Genomic DNA, 17,316 nt, shown 5'->3' on the forward strand with positions numbered 1-17,316 from the left:
CCTGGGCTCTGGTGGCCTGGTCCCCCTCCCCCTGCTGTGGGGTGAAGGGGAGGCTGGCATCTCTCCTGCCGAGTTGCTAGGGAGGCGCAAACCCTTGCAGAGGGGCTGGCCCGGGGGGTGGGGGGTGGAGGTGAGAGGCAGGAGGGGCCCTGAGCTGAGCAGGGCCCACCCGCGGGTGCTGTTTCGGCCAGGTCGTGCCCTGCCCGTGGGGCGCTGAGAGGCATGGGGGGGGCCTCGTGTGGGGCGTCCCCTCCAAGCCAGGCTGGGGGGCGGGGGCAGGGGGAGGCGATCTGCCTGTCCACAAATCTACTGGACCCTCCCTGGGCCCCCATCCGTGGAGGGGGGGGGGGGTGTCTGTCATCTCTTGTGTCAGGAGCTCGCACAACCCCACCAGCTGGGTCCGGCTGGTGGTTCCCAACCCCCCGGGGGGGGAAGAAGCATCCCTCTTTCACGGGGGAAACTGAGGCACAGGGCGGGGGAGCTGGTTTGGCTGACCCCCAGATCCTGTATGCTCTGGGGCAGTGGCGCCAGCAGCGTTCAGCAGCCCTGGCAGGAGGATGGGGTGGGGGGGTCCCCAGCTCCTGCTGTGTCCTGGGCCGGGGTGCAGCCAGCTGCATGTGCCAGGGGAGGGGGGGTGATGAAGGGGGCATTGCACCCCCCAGTGCCCCCTGCCTCACCATCCCCGCCCCTCCCTCCCAGCCTTCCACGCCTGCACCCCCAGCCAGCCGGGCCTGGCACCTCACCCCCCCCCCATCCCAGGCCCGGCTGGCTGGGCCTGGCACTCACCTCCCAGCCCCCCAGTTGCTGGGCCTGGCGCCCCCCACCCCCCCATATCAACAAGGGGCACAAAGGGAAGCGTTGGAAAGTTCAGGGCGCTCAAGTGTCTGTGTCACGTTTCAGCCAGCGCACCGGGGGGGGGCCCAGCCGGGATGCCCCGTTTGGGGCCGCCGGGCGCCCAGCCAGGCCGGCTCGTTAATAATAATTTACGGAGAAACCCACTTCATGGGACTGGGCAGAGAGCCGGCGGGGGGTGGGGGGGGACATAACTCCCCGATGGCTGCATCCAACCCTTAATAGAGATGTGAGGGGGCAGGGAGCATCCGGCTGGAGCCGTCCATCAACCCCTGCTTAGCCGGCAGGGCTGGGCCCGGAGCCAGCGCGTGGCAGCCCCGGCCTGGCCCAGGCCCTTCCATTTACACAGGCGAATTTCCAGGTGCTAATGAACCCGCCTGGCTCCTCGGGGCTGAGGCATTGCACCGAGCTGCGGCCACCTCTGGGGTGGGCCACAGCAGCTGCTTATACAGAGCTGCTCCCTGAAGCACGTCCCCCCCACACACACACACACACACACCCCCCCGGCAGCTCCATCCTGGGCTCAGAGCCCCCCCAGCCAAGACCTGCAACCTCTGCCCAGCATCCCAAGGCTGGCCCAGAGAAGCCAAACCTCCCCATCTGCCATTCCCCCCCCCCTCCAGGGCCCCCCGCCTTTGGTGGGGGTCAGAGAGGCCAATGCTGCGTGTGGAGCCAGGCCACACGGGCGGGGAGTGGGCACTAGTGGCTGGCTGGGGGCGGGGACTGTCAGGATGCCTGGGTTCCATGAGTCGCGGGGACCTAGCAGTTATGGGGGGGGGGGTCAGGCCTCCATCCCGGGTCTTTCCTTTCCTCGGCCGGGTGCCCGCAGGTCCCTCATCTCTGGGGCAGCCGGTGCCCAGCCCTCGATCAGCCTCACCCCCCCACATTCATCTCAAGCCCCCGGTGATTGTCCAGGTGTGTGGGGGGGGCACACAGCTGGGCGGTCCTGGCCTGGCTCCCTGGTGGGCGCGTGGCACGGCTGCCCCTCGACCGCTCCTGTAAGACAAGCCCTGGAACTGGCTGGCCGGGGGGGTGGGGGGGAGCTGCCAGTGCTGAAATGAATGATGCTCCCATTTTTAGCCCCCCCCCCCCGAGCCCCACCCCCCAGCGCTCCCACAGCCTGACGTCACCCCAGCCTATTTAAGCCTGGCTGGGCAGGGCCAGCCCCAGGCTGGGACTTGGCCAGGGCCCTGCAGCCTTGCCCGGGCACCCCCCCGCGCTGCCACCACCACCACCGCTGCCACCACCGCTGCCACCATGCCCCCCAAGAAGGAGCTGCCTGTGAAGAAGCCGGTGGCTGCCCCGGCCAAACCTGCCGCCAAACCCGCCCCAGCGAAGCCGGCCCCGGCGGCTAAACCCAAAGCACCGGAACCGGCCCCGGCTCCGGCCCCGGCGCCGGAGAAACCCAAAGAGCCACCGCTCGACCTCTCCAAAGTGGTGGTAGGTGGGGGTGAGACCGGGCCGGGGGGGGGGGGGAGGATGCAGGTGGGGGGCGGGGCAGGACAGTGGCTGGAGGGGGCAGGGGGTGTCAGAGCGATGGCCGGCTGCGGCCCCACTGCTCCGGCCTGGCCTGCCCCACGGCACCCGGCTTGCCGGCGCAGGACGGTGAAGCAAATGCCCTCGCTGGCCCAGCGACCCCACTGCTTCCTCCTGGCCCCCATAATGACCCCCCCCCAGGGCTGAGGGGTGTGAAATCGACAGCCCCTCCTCCCAACCGTGGGCTCCCCATGGGCATGGAGGCGCTTCCCAGCTAGAATCGCTGCCCTGATCCTGCCTCACACCCTGCACCCCCCCCTGCCCCGTGGGCCCCTAAAGCCACAAACCCCCTGGGGGGGGGGGAGCGTCGTCCCAGCTCCAGGGGGGCACTGACACCCACCCGCTCCCGGCCGTGTCTGAATGAGCGCCCGGGGGCCAGCGGGTGGCTCTGCCCCACTGCCCCCCCCATTGACCCCGCCAGACAGCCACAGCTCTGATCTCCCCCCTCCCCTCCCCCCCCGGCAGCTCTGCCTCTGTCCTCCCCATTTTGCAGTGGGTGGGACAGAGCCGCACCCCCCCCCCAAAACCCAGGGTGGCCCCTAAAAGGGGAGTGAACTGGCCTCCAGCTCATTAATGGGGGGCAGGAGGATCCCCCAGGCTCCATCAGGGACACAGGGGCCAACCCCTCAGTGGGGCAGGCCAGTATGATCCCCTTTATAGGTGGGGAAACTGAGGCACAGGAGGGTGATGTGATTTATCCGAGGTCACACAGGGAGTCAATGGCAGAGCTGGGCTGAGAACCCAGAAGTCCCAACTCCCAGTCCCCTGCCCCCCATTAGACCCACCCCACTCCTCCCCCAGAGGCCTAGCGTCCAGCCCCCCCCCACCCCACACCCCGGTCTAACCACTCGCCTCCCACCAGCACGTTGGCTGCCATCCCAGCCCCTGGGTTCCAGCCGCGGCTCCAGGAAGGGAGTGGGGTCTAAGGGTTAGATCAGGGCCTGCTGGGAGCCAGGACGCCTGGGTTCGCTGCCCTGCTTGTTACCTGCGCTCTCCCACAATGGGGCGCGGAGAGAGTCTGGGGGTGGGCAGGGCCTGGCAGACAATCACAGCTGGGCGGGGGGGGGCAGGATAAATTTAGCTGTGGCACAGGGGCCCTGTTATTTTAATGACGGGACGGGCATTGCAGGGCGAGTGCCTGGCGGCCGCCTGCATTCCCAGGCTGCCAGCTGGGGGACAGGTGTCTGCGGCTGGGGGAGGGGGCGGGGATTAGCACCCCTTTTCCAAGCAGATTTAGTTCAGCCCCAGCTCCCTGCAGCCGGCTGAGCTAAGGGGGATCGGGTTGCGGGGGAGTGGGGGGCCGAGGGGAGGGATCAGCGGGAGGGGTGGGGGGATGGCTCAGCTGTCCTGGGAGCCAGAATGCTGCAAAATCCCTGGGATCAGTGTGTGCGGGGGGGGCGTCCATGGCCCAATGGGGGGGGGGGGCGTCGAGTTGGGCTGGCTGCTGTGCCCACCCCCCACGGTGGAAGAGGTGGCACCAGCCATGCCATCGAAAACGAGTGCCCCACTGGCACCAGCCTGCCACCGCCTGCCCCCCCCCCCCAGCTCGGAACGTGGCATTGCTCCCCCCCCCCCCCACATCCCAAGCTGCATGATCCCCTTGGGGGGGGGGGGGGTCCTTGCAGACAGCCCACTGGCCTCGTTGCCCTTCGGGCCGCTGCAGGCTCTGGGGTCAGTGGGGGGGGGGCACGCCCTGGGGGGCAGCGTGTCCCTGCTCCGGTGGGAGACGGGCAGCAACCCCGCCTAAGCCGGCCAGGCCCGGTGCTGCGCCGACACCGCGCGGCTTTTGCAGGGCCCAGGCAGCATTTTTTTGGGCCCAGCACAAAACTGTAACACACACACGCACACACACACACACACACACACACCCCGTGTTACAAATCTCCAAGGTTTGCCGAGCTCACACGCGCTGGACAATAGCGCCAGGGCAATAAGGGGCTATAAATAGCCTCAGGCGTGAGCTACGATTTCGCCTCAATTTCTCCCCCATGGTAACGGGGGGGTTGCAGCCTGGGCCGGGCCCCCCAGGGCCTCCAGGCCTGGTAAGATGCACCCTTCCCCCTCACCCCCCGTGGGGGCCCTGGGCTCTTGCCGTAAGAACAGGGCGTTGGTGGGCAGGTCTGTGACTAGATGGGTGCTGGGGGCGGTGGGGGGGGGGTCCGGTGGAGGTGGGGGGGGTCCGATCAGCTGGCAGAGCGCCACTGAGCACGTTCTGCCTCGTCAAATCTCTCAGCACCCCACAACTCGTCATCGCTGGCCCCGTTTCTGTCCTTTCCTCTTTGCAGATTGAGTTTAGCAAGGAGCAGCTGGAGGGTGAGTCGAGGGGCTGCCCATCTGTGTGGCTAACTTGGGGGGGGGGAGGGGGGGCTCGTTTACCATCCTTCCTCTGGCCCCCTAAATCCAGCTGGTTTGCCCACTAACACACTTCCTGCCTTGGGCACCTTCTGGTCAGTTTCTTACCCATCCCTGGGGGTGGAAACCCTGGTTATGGGGCATCTTCCATTGCAGTGGGGTGGGACCGGGGTGCGGGGTGCACAGACGGGCCCCAGGGCTCCCAGTCGCTGTGGTGGGCTCGGCCCAGGGAGACCTCGCCACTTGGCATGTGCTGCACTTCCTGTCCTAAACCGTCACATAGCGTGGCGCAGCAGCTGCCACGTTCCGCCCCAGAGGTGGCTGCATCTCAGTGACCAGCCCTGGGTGTCAGCTCAGATTTCTGATGCAGGAGCAGGCAACGAGCTGGGGCTAACCGCCCCCTCCCCCCCCGGCAGGAGCAGCCCCTCTGACCGTCTCTGCCCCCCTGCAGATTACAAGGAGGCTTTCGAGCTCTTTGACCGGGTTGGGGATGGCAAAATCCAGCTGAGCCAATGTGGGGACGTGCTGAGAGCCCTGGGCCAGAACCCCACCAACGCCGAGGTCATGAAGGTGCTGGGCCACCCCAAGCCGGATGGTAAGCGAGCGGCCTCAGTCGCTACTGGGGGTGGGGAAGGATGTGGCTCAGGCACTGTCGGCCCCGTGCCCAAGGCCCCAGTGTCTGGAGTCACGTGACGCTGCAGTCCCAGCTTGCGTTGTAAAAAGGGGAGAAAAGCCTGAAACCCGGTGTGACGGCGTCTGCCTGAGTCTGCAGAGAGCCTGAAACAGTTGCTCCGAAGGGGGAAAGGAACTGCCCAGACATCTCAGAGGGACGCCGTTAGCTCCAGGCCCCCCATGCTCTGTGGCGGGGGGAAGCGGAGGGGGGGGCTTACACCAGCCCCACTCCAGCAACACACGGTGTGTGGAGGGAATGGCCATTCGGAGACACCCCCCCCCCCCCCCCAACTGCTGGCGATAGCAAGGGGCAGGTGGGGAGGTGCTGCTCCAAGGATGGCCTGGAGGGCAGTCGAGGCCACTGAGTTTGGTAGGGCCATTTGATGGGGGCAGCAGGGGCCCAGCCCGCCTTCCTCCAGCCCCCGGCGGTGGCGAGTCCTTTCTCTCTCTCCCTCCCGTGGCAGAGCTGAGCTCCCGGCGGGTGGAGTTCGAGCAGTTCCTGCCCATGCTGCAGACCGTGGCCAAGAACAAGGACCAGGGCACCTACGAGGACTACGTGGAGGGGCTGCGGGTCTTCGACAAGGAGGGGAACGGCACCGTCATGGGGGCCGAGCTGCGCCACGTGCTCTCCACGCTGGGTGAGCGGACGAGGGGCAGAGCCGGGCCCTTTCCGCTGGGGGGGGGTGGGGGGAGGAGGGAGGCGCCCCGTCGGCGGGCGAGGCGGGGGGGGGGGGCGTCCGTGGGGCGCGTCGTGCCGGCGCTAACGCGGCGCCTGCTCCGGCCCCGCAGGCGAGAAGCTGACGGAGGAGGAGGTGGACGCGCTCCTGGCCGGGCACGAGGACGCCAACGGCTGCATCAACTACGAAGGTGAGAGGCTGGCGCCCCTCCAGCCCCCGGCGCCCACACCATGGACCGGGAAAGGGGGGGGGTGAGCCCCACGGGGGAGGGGGCATCCGGGCGGATCCGGTGCCTCTGTCTAATGCCTGTTTCCTGCTCCTCTGTCCACAGCCTTCGTCAAACACATCCTGTCTGGCTGAGTTGGTGCCGTGGGGTAGGTGCCCCCCACAGCAAGGCGGATGTGGGGGGAGGGGGGGCACTGCTTTGGCAGCCTGGACGAGCCTTGTATCGTCAGGGCTGCCTCTTTCTCCCACACTGGTCCCATCCCCTAGCCCCTCCCCCAGCGCTGCACAAAGGCGGGCAGGATCGTTAGCCCCATTTTACAGCTGGGGAAACTGAGGCAGGGGGCTTTGGCCAAGGAGACCAGCAGGTCCAGCTCTGAGCCGGGAACAGACCCCAGGGTCTCCTGAGTGCCAGTCCAGGGTGCTAACCACTAGGTCACGCTGCCTGAGAAAGAGGCCCACAGCCTGACGCCCGCCCGGCTGTGGTGCCAGCAGGGGTGCAGCGCCATCAGCCGGGCACAAGGCTGCTCTGCAGCGGGCGTGCACGGCCCAGGGGGTGTTGGGGGCACGTGTGTCTGGCAGGGGGTCAGACACATTAACAGCGCCAGGCCTGTCCGTCCCAGAAGTGCCCAGGAAGAAGCAGAGGGCTCACGGGGCCGGGTAGGGAGCTGTCGGGTACTGGGGCCCGGAAGGAAGCTGGCTGGGGGGGCGGGGGAGGCACTGGTCACAGAGGGGCGCAGAGAGGCCAAGGGCGGTTGGGTCCCAGAGGCTGCACCCCCTTAGGTCTCTGCAGAGCGGGGACGGGGGGATATGGATGATTAAAATCCTCCTCGGTGTTCCCAGCCCCGCAGCGCCGGGCCCCGCAAATCCCTGAACCTGTCGCGGGGGGGCTGCCCGGCCGGCCGGGGGCACAGCACAGGCAAACCAAACCCGTCTCTTGGGGGCCCGGATCCATCTCCTCCTTCCCCCTGCCCCAGATGGGATCCCCACTCCCCAGCCCGGGCCGGACCCCCAAGGCCACGCTGGGTCTCACTGTCTCCTCTTCTCTCCCCAGCCGGGGCAGGAGGGGGCTCTGCAACTGGTGCCTCCGGTTAAATCTCCTGAGCCCATCGCTCTACGGGGGTGGGGGGTGTCCTCTGCCCCCTTCCTCTCTGGCTAAATTTCCCCCCCCTCACACCCAACGTCCACTGCAATGGACTTTTAACACAGCCCACGGGGCAGCCCAAGACCTCAGGACTCCAGCAGCTGAGGATCCAGGAGGGGGGGGGCACGCAGGCTCCCCCCAAGAACAATGGCCCAGCCTAGGGGCACCCGCAGAGCTGATCCACGGTCCCGATCCTGACCCCCGTGCAGGGACGGGCCCGATCCGTCCTGTGCCTGTCCTGCGTTTGGACAATAAAAGCCATTTGTTTGCAGACGCTTCTAGCCTCGTGGTTTCCTGTTGGCCCACCCGCTGGGGGGGCAGGATTACACAGCCCCCCCCGACTGTGCTCATCACAGAGACCCGGAGCCTGGATTCCCCAGACCCCTGAACTGCCTGGCGGGGCGCTCGGTTCAGCTGTGTGTCCTCGCTCAGCGCCGGGGGGGGGGCTCAGCTTCCCCAACTCTTCTTTGAGCCCCTGGGCACTGGGGGGCAGGGGGGGTCTACTTGCGTTGCAGAGTTTTGCATCAGCTTTAAATGCCGGGGGGACGGGGGGGGGGGGGGGACGACGACGACGACACACAAGCTCGGTCACACGGGCTGGAAAAGCAAGCGCCCGGCTGACAGCCTCCTGCCCGTTCACACCTGGGCAGGCGCCGCTTTGGGCAGGGCCAGGGCACGCCAGGAGCTCGGCTCGGCTGGAAGGAGGATTTAGGGGAACCCAGCCACCATTTCCTAGTTGTTCAGGGGCGAGAGGCTGGGACGTCCCCCAGCAGCCAGCACGCCGGCCCAGCCCCCCACAGCACCCCCCGCAGACGCCTACAGGCCTATTTCCCCCCCCCCACGCACAGACTTCGCCCTCTGCTCTGTTCTATTTATTTTTAATTTTGCTGGGTCCTCAGGTCGCCTCTTCAGGGCAGCGCATCCCAAGGCAGCGTCAGCACAGGCCAGACACCCCCCCCTCAGCCCCCCCAGAGCGACCCTGGTGCTGCCAGAGCAAAAACCTGGAAACTCTCTGCCCCTCGGTCACCGAGCCGCCACCGGCTTCGTAACTGTCCATTCAGCTGCTGGACCTCTGCCCCTCACCCACGCCGTGGGCGAACCAGACACCCCGAAACCAGCGGCCGGCCGTGCCCGTGCTGGGCTCTGGGAGGTTTTTAATTCCCCTGTCCCCACCTCAGAAAAAAGCCCCTCGCTGCCCCAACCAGAGGCAAACACAGGCTGCGGCCTGCTGAGCTCCGCGCCCCGGCTGTGCACGAGCCGGCCAGCGCCGCGGGGCAGGGTCCCGCCGGCCTCCTCGTCCTGGCGTCTGGTAACGCCAGATGCAGCCCAGGGCGCCGCAGTCGAGCTGGCTGCAGGGCAAGGGACTCCGGTCCCAGGAGGGGCATTAAATAAAGGTGACCTGACCCAGGGCCGGGCGTGTGGGGGGCTCTGCACGTTCCGGGGGGGCCTTGCCCAGCCTGTGTCTGGGGCGCAAAGCGGAAGATGCTCTGCGCAGGGCAGTCGCTGGGCGCTGGGGGCAGGGGACCTGCCAGCGGGGGGAGCGGGACCGGCTAATCAGACCCCCCCGTGCACCCCGACTCTGCTGGGACATTCACCGATCCCCCCGTGCACCCCAGACCCCCCAACTCTGCTGGGACACCCCCTGACCCCCCATGCACCCCAACTCTGCTGGGACACCCCCTGACCCCCCCATGCACCCCAACTCTGCTGGGACACCCCCTGACCCCCCAGGCCCCCCAACTCCGCTGGGACACCCCCTGATCCCCCGCGCGCCCCCCCCCCGCTGCTCCAGGCCCCCCCCCCCATTGCAGGCTCGCGAGGCCCCAGCTCCGTGTCTATCTATAGGCAAAGCGCGAGCGCGGCCCGGCCCCGCCCCTCTGTCCCTGCAGGGAGGAAGCCCCGCCCCCGTGTGGGGCGCCGCTCATGAATATTGTAGGATGCTCATTAGCATAATGAGTGACGCACGGCCCTGCCTTGAGCAGCCAATGGCGTGCGGGTGCCGGGGTGGGGGGGCTGACGTCAGAGGCCGTAGAAACAAGGGGCTGGAGGAAGCCGGGCTCATTTTCTTCGATCCGGGGAGAAAGGCGCAAACCAGCCGCCGCGGCCATGGTAGGGCTGGGACCTGGGGGGGGGCGAGCCGGGGGGGGGAGCGGGCTAGTCCTGGGGCGGGGCAGGGGGGGCACGGGTCGGATGCAAACGGCCAAAGCCAGTGACCTGCCAGTGACCTGCATCCAGGCCCCTGGACGGAGCCAGCTGGCTGCGAGCGGGGCTGGGGGGCGCAGCGCAACGCAGCGCGCAGCTATTGGGGCGGGGGGGGGCCCTCGCCCGCCCGCCCCGCTGACGCTGTGTTTGCCTTGCAGTGCGATTTCTCGGAGGACCAGACGGCCGGTAAGTAAAGTGACCCCCCGGCCCTTGCGCGACCGCCGCCCTTGCGCGTTATTTTCATTTTGGGGCTCATCTTTCCGCGTCCCCCCCCTCACCGCTCTCTCTCCCTCCCTCTCCCTTAGAGACCTTCCTCCTCCTCTGTCACTAGCCTTCTTCACTCTCCTGTAGCCTCTCTCTAGCCGGGTAAGTGCGCACGGGCCTTGCGTGTGATTGCGCCCCCCCCACTAACCCCAGGGGGTGAATCCCTGCCGGGGGGGACTCTTCTTGTGCAGCTCTGGGGCTCCTGGCTCCCTCCGCTCTGGCTCCTTGGGTAGGGCCCAGGCTTGGGCCCCCCCCCCAACCCCGGGTCTGTGGGTGACTCACCCCCCGCCCCCCCCCCCCGCGCATGGCCATTGGCTCGGGCCTGAGCAGTTTCCTGCCGGGACCCGCCCAGCCTGTTGCGAGCTTCTCTGCCGCCGCGCCCGCCTTCCCTCCCCGTGGGGGGGCATCTCTGGCTTTCGGGGCGCTGCGCGGGGGAGGAGGGGGCGCGCTGCTGGCGGGCGGGGGGGGGGGGGGATTGCACGGGGGGAGGGTCTGCGGAGCTCGCGCTCTGCTCCAGCGGGGTTGAGGCAGGCTCCCAGCAGAGCTGCCACCCCCCTTTGCTGCGCCCCCCCACGAGTGGCGGCGGGGGGGGGGGCTGCCCCCACGGATCGCGGCTGGAAGGTTGGTTGCTGGAGGCGCAGCGCAGGGCAAGTGCTGCGCGGTGCCTCCTTGCGCCGATCTCCTTATATGGGCACAAACCCCGCTAGGCCGGAGCGCGGGGCGGGGCAGTGGGGGGAGGAATGGGGGGTTCTCGCTGCTAACCCAGGGGAGCTGGGCCGGGCCAGACCGTCCCTGGGTCCCTGTGGTGCTGTTTGCTTCCCTTAAAGCAGGGTGGGCACTGAGGGTGGCACAGAGGGAGTAAACCAGGACGCCTGGGTTCTCTCCCTGCAGCGTGGGGTGGGGGTGGGGGAGCCAGGACGCCTGGGTTCTCTCCCCAGGGCAGGGAAGGGGGAGAGCCTCCTGTCTCTGTTCCATTCGCATCTCTGCAGCTGGCTCTGGTTTGGGGGGGGGGGGGTGCTCCTGTCCTCACCCTGCACCCTGGTTTCTCCGTCTGGGCTCGCTGCCCTGCACAGCGCGGTGGGCGCCGTGTTGGCAAAGCCGGGGGGGTTCTGGGCCGACGGGTGCAGGGCCTGTCTCTACGAGGTGTCCCTACCGCCCCATGCGTGTCGGGGCCCTGCTCTCCGCTGCTGCCCTCTTGCCTCTGGCTGCTCCCCTATAGAAAACCCAGTGGGGCTGACCTGCGGTGACCCTGATGTGCCCGCATGGCCTTAGAGTTAATCACCATGCCAGCCTCTGCAGGGAACCCCCCCCCCCGGCCACAGGCTGTGCCGGCCCAGGGGGGCCAGGAGACCCGTGAGGCGCTAACCCCCTAGACCGGGCACGTGCAGAGCTTCCATCCAAGGGAGGAGGCGGCTGACGCCGTCCCCGTGCTCGGCTGGGCACAGCGAACGGGCAGCTCCCTGCCGGCCGTGTCTGTTTCTTGCTGAGTCTGTGTCCAGGGAACTAGAATAACCGGGGCAGTTCCACCCGGCCGCTCCTTTTCTCCCCCAGCCTGCTGAATTTCTAGGGGGGAATCTGGGAGGGAGCCGGGGGGGGCAGAAACCCTTAAGCCAGGAGTGGGTCTAGGTAGCAACGTGGGTGTCCCCTTGTCGCCGGGGGGGGGGGTCCTGCCCTGACAGCAGCCCTTGGAGGTGGGCCCGGTGTGATGAGACAGTGACTTGTCTCAGAAAGTCCAGAGCCGAGCTGGGAACTGGAGCCCGCGGCTCCGGCGTCCTCCCGCTGTGACGTCCTCCCTGCTCTCCCCCCTCCCCCCCCCCCCCACCGCAGAGTTCAAGGAGGCTTTCCAGCTCTTCGACCGAACCGGGGATGGCAAGATCCTGTACAGCCAGTGCGGGGACGTGATGAGAGCCCTGGGCCAGAACCCCACCAACGCCGAGGTCATGAAGGTGCTGGGCAGCCTGGCTTGTCCCCAAGCCAGCGAGGGCGCGGCCGTCTTTGCCCCGTGCTGCTGGCTGAGTGATCCTGGCGGGGCCCTGGCTTGCTTAAAATGGGGGGGGGGGGGGAGCTGCAGGGAGACCACAGAACGAGGAGGTTAAACTCGGGCCCTGCCTGGAAGTTTGTTCTCAGGCCCCCTGTCCCGCGGCTGGGCAGGAATATTTTGATCCAAGGGTCTTTTTTGTTGAGACAAGCCTTTCTGCACTAAAGGGCCAGAGGGGAGCATCCGTTGGGACGGTTTCTTGGGTCTGGGCTGGTGCGGTTGGTCAGAGACAGGGCCAGTCCCTCCCCCAGAATAGCCGACAGCCCAGTGGGCCAGGCTCACCTGGGATGCGGGCGACCTGAGTTCAAATCTCCAGCGCAGAGACTTGAACCTGGTCTTTACCATCCTGGGTGAGCAGCGGAAGCCCCGGACTGTGGTGTGCTGTGTGCGTCGGTGCCTTGAGGGCGCCTGCCCTGAAATCCCTCCCCCTGTCAGTCGGTTTTGGGGCAGGAGGGAATTGGCGCTGCCCCCCCCCATGCCCCTGGCGAGCCAGTCACCTTGGCACCGTGCCACCGCCCGCAGAGAGCTCCCACGCTGCTGTCCCGGCCCGTTGGGCTGGTCTCAGCTGCGCCCCCGTCTCTCTGCAGAGATGAACATGAAGACGCTCAGCTTTGAGCAGTTCCTGCCCATGATGCAGACCGTGGCCAAGAACAAGGACCAGGGCAGCTTCGAGGACTACGTGGAGGGGCTGCGGGTCTTCGACAAGGAGGGGAACGGCACCGTCATGGGGGCCGAGATCCGCCACGTCCTCATCACCCTAGGTGAGGCGCGGACGCCCCCTCTTCAGCCTGGCAGAGGGGTTGCTGCAGCTGGGGCAGAGGGACGGAGTCCGAACGCCCGCCCCCCCCGGGCACCTCTGGCCGGGTCTCCCCGGGGACGCCTGGTTCAGGGAGAACTGCCGCTGCCTGTGGGGAGAAGGGGAAGCAGCCCCCTGTGTTTGCAGGCACCGTGGCCTGTGAATTGATGGACAGGCCCTTGCTCGTGGCTAGCCAGACCTGGTCCCGTCGCCATGGGGACCCTTCCACCGGGGGGGGGCATGCGACAGACTGGCCACGGCTTGAGCCCCATGCCTGGAACTGGACCCCCCCCTCCCCCCAGCTTTTCTCCCTGCTTCAGCTCCGATTGGTTGGGGTTTTTTGCCACCTGCTGGTGGGGAGAACCCGGCTGGCGTTGGCCCCAAGAGGCAGGAGCCGGTTCTGTTCTCGCCGCCCCATAAATCTGGAGTCTGAACCTGGTCTCTGGGCAGCGAGAATGGCTCCCACCCCCCATCTCGAGGAGGGGCCAGGTCCCCACAGTGTGGAGTGGGGAAGTGACTTGCATCCGGGGGCTGGAGTCTGGGCACGGACCCAGTTGTCCTGGCGCCCGGCTCCGGTGCCCAGCCCCCGCTGCCTCCTGAGAACCTCCCTGGCGGGATGCTCGTGGAGCAGCAAATAGGTGGCTTTGGCCTGGCTCCAGAGGCAGGCCCGCGGAGCTGGGGAGGCTGGTGAATAACCTGGGGGGCCCCTTCCACTGCTGGCCTTTCCAGCCTGCCGTGACCCAGGGCGCGTGGGCAACTGACCCAGCCCAGCCCATGGAGCCGCTGGGGCCGTAGTCAAACCCGGTCTGTCCCCCCAGGGGAGAAGATGACGGAGGAAGAGGTGGAGATCCTGGTGGCCGGGCACGAGGATAGCAACGGCTGCATTAACTACGAAGGTGAGGCCTGGGGCGGGCTGGCACCGGGCTGGCTTCTCTCCAGAGACAGCTGCTGGGCGGGGGAAGGTCTCTTCCCCCCCCCCCAGAGCAGCCGGGGGCTTTGGCTCTCCTGCCGGGCGGGGGGGAGAGGGGATGCCGACCTGGGCCGGAGGCGAGGCGGGCGAAGCCTCCGTCCCGTGGCTGGGATTCACGCTGAGGCCACGCGGGGCTGGTCTCCACCCCAAGGAGTGACAAGCCAGAGTGTCCGGCGCTGCGGGGAAAACCACCAGCCTCGGCTTCTTCCCGGGGGGGGGACGACACGCGGCCGGGTTTGCAGCCGGCTCCCCCTCCGTGGGGCACGGCCCCGGGGCTCCCCTTGGGCTTATTTTGCTCCGTGTGTCCCGTGTACTTGCTTGATGTTGTCTCTTCCTCCCCACAGCGTTTGTCAGGCACATCTTGTCAGGGTGAAGCCGTGCGGGGTACGCCTCTCCTGAATACCTGGACTTGCCTCCCCCCTCCCCCCCCCCCTAGATAGAGCTAAAAAAAGGAAGAGTGTCTGGTTTGCGTGCTCGTTTCCCCCCCCCCCTTTGTTCAGCGGCCCCCCTCGGCATGTCTCTGCATGTAGCTGACTCTTTACGTCCCAGGTGTGGGGGGCGGCGGGGAGGGAAGGAGGCGGCTGTGCTGGGAGCCATGCACCAGCTTTAAAGCAAGACTGGAACCTGCCTGACGTGGGGAGGGGGGAGCCGCGGCAATCCTGCCCTGAGCAGGGCTGGGTGTGGCGGAGCGGCTGGCCGGGGGCCCGTCTCGCCAGGCCAGCGTTTCTCTGGCAGGACGGGAGGCGAGAGGCTGGCGCTGGCCCGGGCCGGGGGTTAACCCAACAGTCTTCCTTTAGCGAGCGGTGCACGGGCTGCCTGCCTGGGCCCTTCCCTCTGCCGGCCGGCCCGGCCTCTCCCTCCTGCCGGCCCGGCTCTGCTCTAGACCAAGCCAAACGCGCTCTCCGGCTCTCTCGCGGGGCAGAAAGCAGCCCCCGGTGCCCGCCAGTAGGTGTAGAACTTGTGCCGCCTTCTCTTCTCTTCTCTTCTCTTCTCTTCTCTTCTCCCGCCTCCTCTCTGCCCTCTTGGTTTCCAGCGCTGCTCGTGGAGGATGGGCTCCCGCTGGGGGGAGAAAGCGTCCTGGGGTGTCGTAGGGGTAGCCGCAGGGGGTGGCTCTTGCCTGACGGCTGTGGGGGGGACGGGGCCTTCCTCCAGGCCCCTGGGCCTTCCGCCTTGCTCTCCGTGCCCTGCGTGACAAGCCCCTGGCTGGAGGAGCAGCAGCGGCGTGGGAGTTGGGGGCAGAGAATAGAGCCACCGGCCCTGCCCCATCTCCTGCCAGCAGCAGGGGCCTGGGTTCGTACCGGTTTCAAAGCAGAGTCACAGGCCAATGCAGGGCCCGGGGCAGGTTGCAGGGGCTGCACAGCCTGGGGGGGGCTTTTAGCCAGTGTCTCCTAGACTTTGCCTCCCGGCGGGGTGGGGGACAGTTCAGGGGGATCGCTATAGCCGGGCTGCTGATGAATCCCTGGTAGGAGGAGCCCCCAGGCCCCTTTCTCCCCCATCTCCCGAGGCGCCTCTCCCGCTGGGGGGCGCCCGCCCGCACTCACGCCTTGCCTTCTCTCCACAGAGCTGGTGCGGATGGTGCTGAGCGGATGAAGAATGGGGCTGGCTCAGGACCCCCCCCCCCTCCCCTCCCGCAGGCTGGGCTCACCGGCTGCCACTCGGGTTCCTTCTGTTTTGTGCCTTTTCTACACCGTCTATACGCTTCCTCCCCGCACGGCCCTGCAGGAGACTCCCAGGGCGGCAGAGATAGGTTTGTCCCGCCGGCACCCCTGTGGGGCGGGGGGGGAGCGGTCCCTGTCTTCTGGCTGGGTCCCCCCCCATCTCTGCAGCGAGGTGAAGTTACTGCTGTCGGCCTGCGGCTTCCATCTAATAAAACGGTTTGAAAAGTGCTGGGTCTGGGCTGTGTTGTGAGTGCAGGGGTGGGGGCGTGAACGCAGCCCCCAGAAAAGCTGGGGGGTTGGGGGGACGGGAAGAGGCTAGAAGGTGCTGGTGTGTAAAAAGGGCTGCGAGGCTCAAGAGATGAGGATGGTCGTGGTGGCTGCGAGCCTGAAACTCGCCCCCTCTCAGCGCTGCCCCCCAGGAGTGCAGCTTCTGCTGGACCTTCCCCAGACCCCCTGCGCTGGCCGGGAAGGTGCCAAACAAGAGAGAGACTCCCTTGCAGCCGGGGTAGGCCTGTCCTGCTGGCTAGCAAGTGGCCCCTTTGTTCCAGCTCGAGGGGGCGGGGGGCGGTTGGAGGGAGAGGGGGCTGGGAAGGAAGCAGGACAGGGGTGGAGGGTCCAAGCAGCTCATACGCGCGGGGAGGGGAATGAGGGGGCTGAGTGCCTGGGCCACATGGCTTGCACCCCAACAGCTGCTGCAAGAACCCCCATCCCGGGAGGGTTTCCCAGCCCTTGGCTGGCCCAAGCACCCCCAGGCTGCATTAGACGAATGGGCAAAAGGGGGGTATGGGGGAGGAGGAACGGGGGGTGTGGGCTGGTTCCTAGCAGAGCATGGGGCAGCATAGGCCAGCTCCTAGAGCTGCCTCCCAACTGCTCTCAAAGAAGTGGGGAAACTGAGGCACGGGGGGCAGGACGTGCCTTCTGGGCAGTAGCACAGCTGGGCCTAACCCCCCAGGCTGCTGAGGGGCAGGGGGAGGCTCTGTCCAGGAGTCCCCGGAGCCCCCCACACCTAGACGAAGCAGCCAGAGGTGAAGGCTCTTGGCCTCTGGTCCCAGGTGCAGCTGGCTGCTCTGGGGAGGGGACAGGTCGATTCACGCTGCCCCCTCAGAGAGCGAGGGGTGCTCTGGGCTATTAACTAGAGGGGGAATTTCCCACCCCTCCCACAAGCCTGCATGGGGGGGAAGGGGCGTGTGCAGGGGCTGCAGGTCAACCTGCGTCATGGCAGTGGGGCTAGCCCCCCGGACAATGCTTGAGCTGGTTTGACGCTGCCAAGCAGGCCCCAGCGCTGGCTATTTTGAGCCTGGCTGGCAGCGGAGGCTGCCCAGCATCCTGCACCGTACACGCAGGACAAATGTGGGCCCGGCCTGGGCCCCTGCTGCACAGGGGGTGCAACCCCCCCCCCCCAATTAACGACAACAAAGCCCCAGGGCATGGGGCTGTCGGGGAGGGCTCTGCGCCGCTGCCCAGCACATGCTGGTCATGGGGCAGGAGGGAGCCCAGCCTGGCACGGGCCTCGTGCGGGGCTGCCGACAGCAGCCACCAGCTGTGCTGATGTCGGGGCATGGCCCTGACCGGTGGGACCCCTCCCCCCCCCCAGCAATTATGCCAGTGGGACCGCACGGCCAGCGGGAAGCAGCCATTGTGTGTGTGTGTGTGTGTGTGTGGGGGGGGGGGCAGCGTTCATGTTTGCTGCTGCTCTGGCGTCTGCCCCGTCTGGCTGGGGGGGGCCATGGCCTGAGCAGAGCAGCAGGCACTGCCTTGTGGCAAAGGCCTGGCCTCGGCCACTGGGCCCTGCCGCCAGCCTGGCTGCGGCTGGAGCTGGATCCACTCACTGGGCATGAGAGGCTGGGAGCTGGGGGGGCCTGCCGAGGCCCAGGCCAGCTGGTGTCAGGGCGACATGGTGCCCACTGGGGCTAGGGATCCAAGCCCCCAGTTC

At 67.5% G+C, this 17,316-nt stretch overlaps 2 protein-coding genes across 3 annotated transcripts; both read left to right on the forward strand.

The window, feature by feature from the left end:
* Positions 1-2,033: 2,033 nt before the first annotated feature.
* LOC137141032 (myosin light polypeptide 6-like) lies at positions 2,034-7,722 on the forward strand. Of its 2 annotated transcripts, none has more exons than XM_067529830.1 (7): positions 2,034-2,292; positions 4,674-4,701; positions 5,192-5,335; positions 5,877-6,050; positions 6,202-6,279; positions 6,421-6,463; positions 7,366-7,722. In XM_067529830.1, the coding sequence occupies exons 1-6, from the start codon at positions 2,110-2,112 to the stop codon at positions 6,447-6,449; spliced, it is 636 nt and encodes a 211-aa protein (XP_067385931.1). In that variant the 5' UTR covers positions 2,034-2,109; the 3' UTR covers positions 6,450-6,463; positions 7,366-7,722. The 2 variants fall into 2 exon arrangements, with proteins under 2 accessions (XP_067385931.1, XP_067385932.1); XM_067529831.1 differs by having other exon boundaries at positions 7,521-7,722.
* A 1,718-nt stretch (positions 7,723-9,440) lies between these two features.
* LOC137141033 (myosin light polypeptide 6-like) lies at positions 9,441-15,611 on the forward strand. Its single transcript, XM_067529832.1, is given in 8 exon segments — positions 9,441-9,509; positions 9,511-9,564; positions 9,816-9,843; positions 11,749-11,874; positions 11,993-12,012; positions 12,549-12,720; positions 13,574-13,651; positions 15,287-15,611. Coding segments are annotated over 8 exon segments (576 nt in total). The 3' UTR covers positions 15,316-15,611.
* The last annotated feature ends 1,705 nt before the right edge of the window (positions 15,612-17,316 follow it).

This window comes from Emydura macquarii, unplaced genomic scaffold (genome assembly GCF_026122565.2).
Source record: "Emydura macquarii macquarii isolate MOO-44397 ecotype Brisbane River unplaced genomic scaffold, CSIRO-AGI_Emac_v2 contig_2994, whole genome shotgun sequence".
Lineage (NCBI taxonomy): Eukaryota > Metazoa > Chordata > Testudines > Chelidae > Emydura > Emydura macquarii.

Coding starts and splice junctions, on each gene's coding strand:
- LOC137141032 (XM_067529830.1), top strand. CDS start 2,110: ATGCCCCCCAAGAAGGAGCTGCCTGTGAAGAAGCCGGTGGCTGCCCCG. Junction 4,702..5,191: donor TAGCAAGGAGCAGCTGGAGG/GTGAGTCGAGGG, acceptor GCCCCCCTGCAG/ATTACAAGGAGGCTTTCGAG. Junction 6,280..6,420: donor CGGCTGCATCAACTACGAAG/GTGAGAGGCTGG, acceptor CTCTGTCCACAG/CCTTCGTCAAACACATCCTG.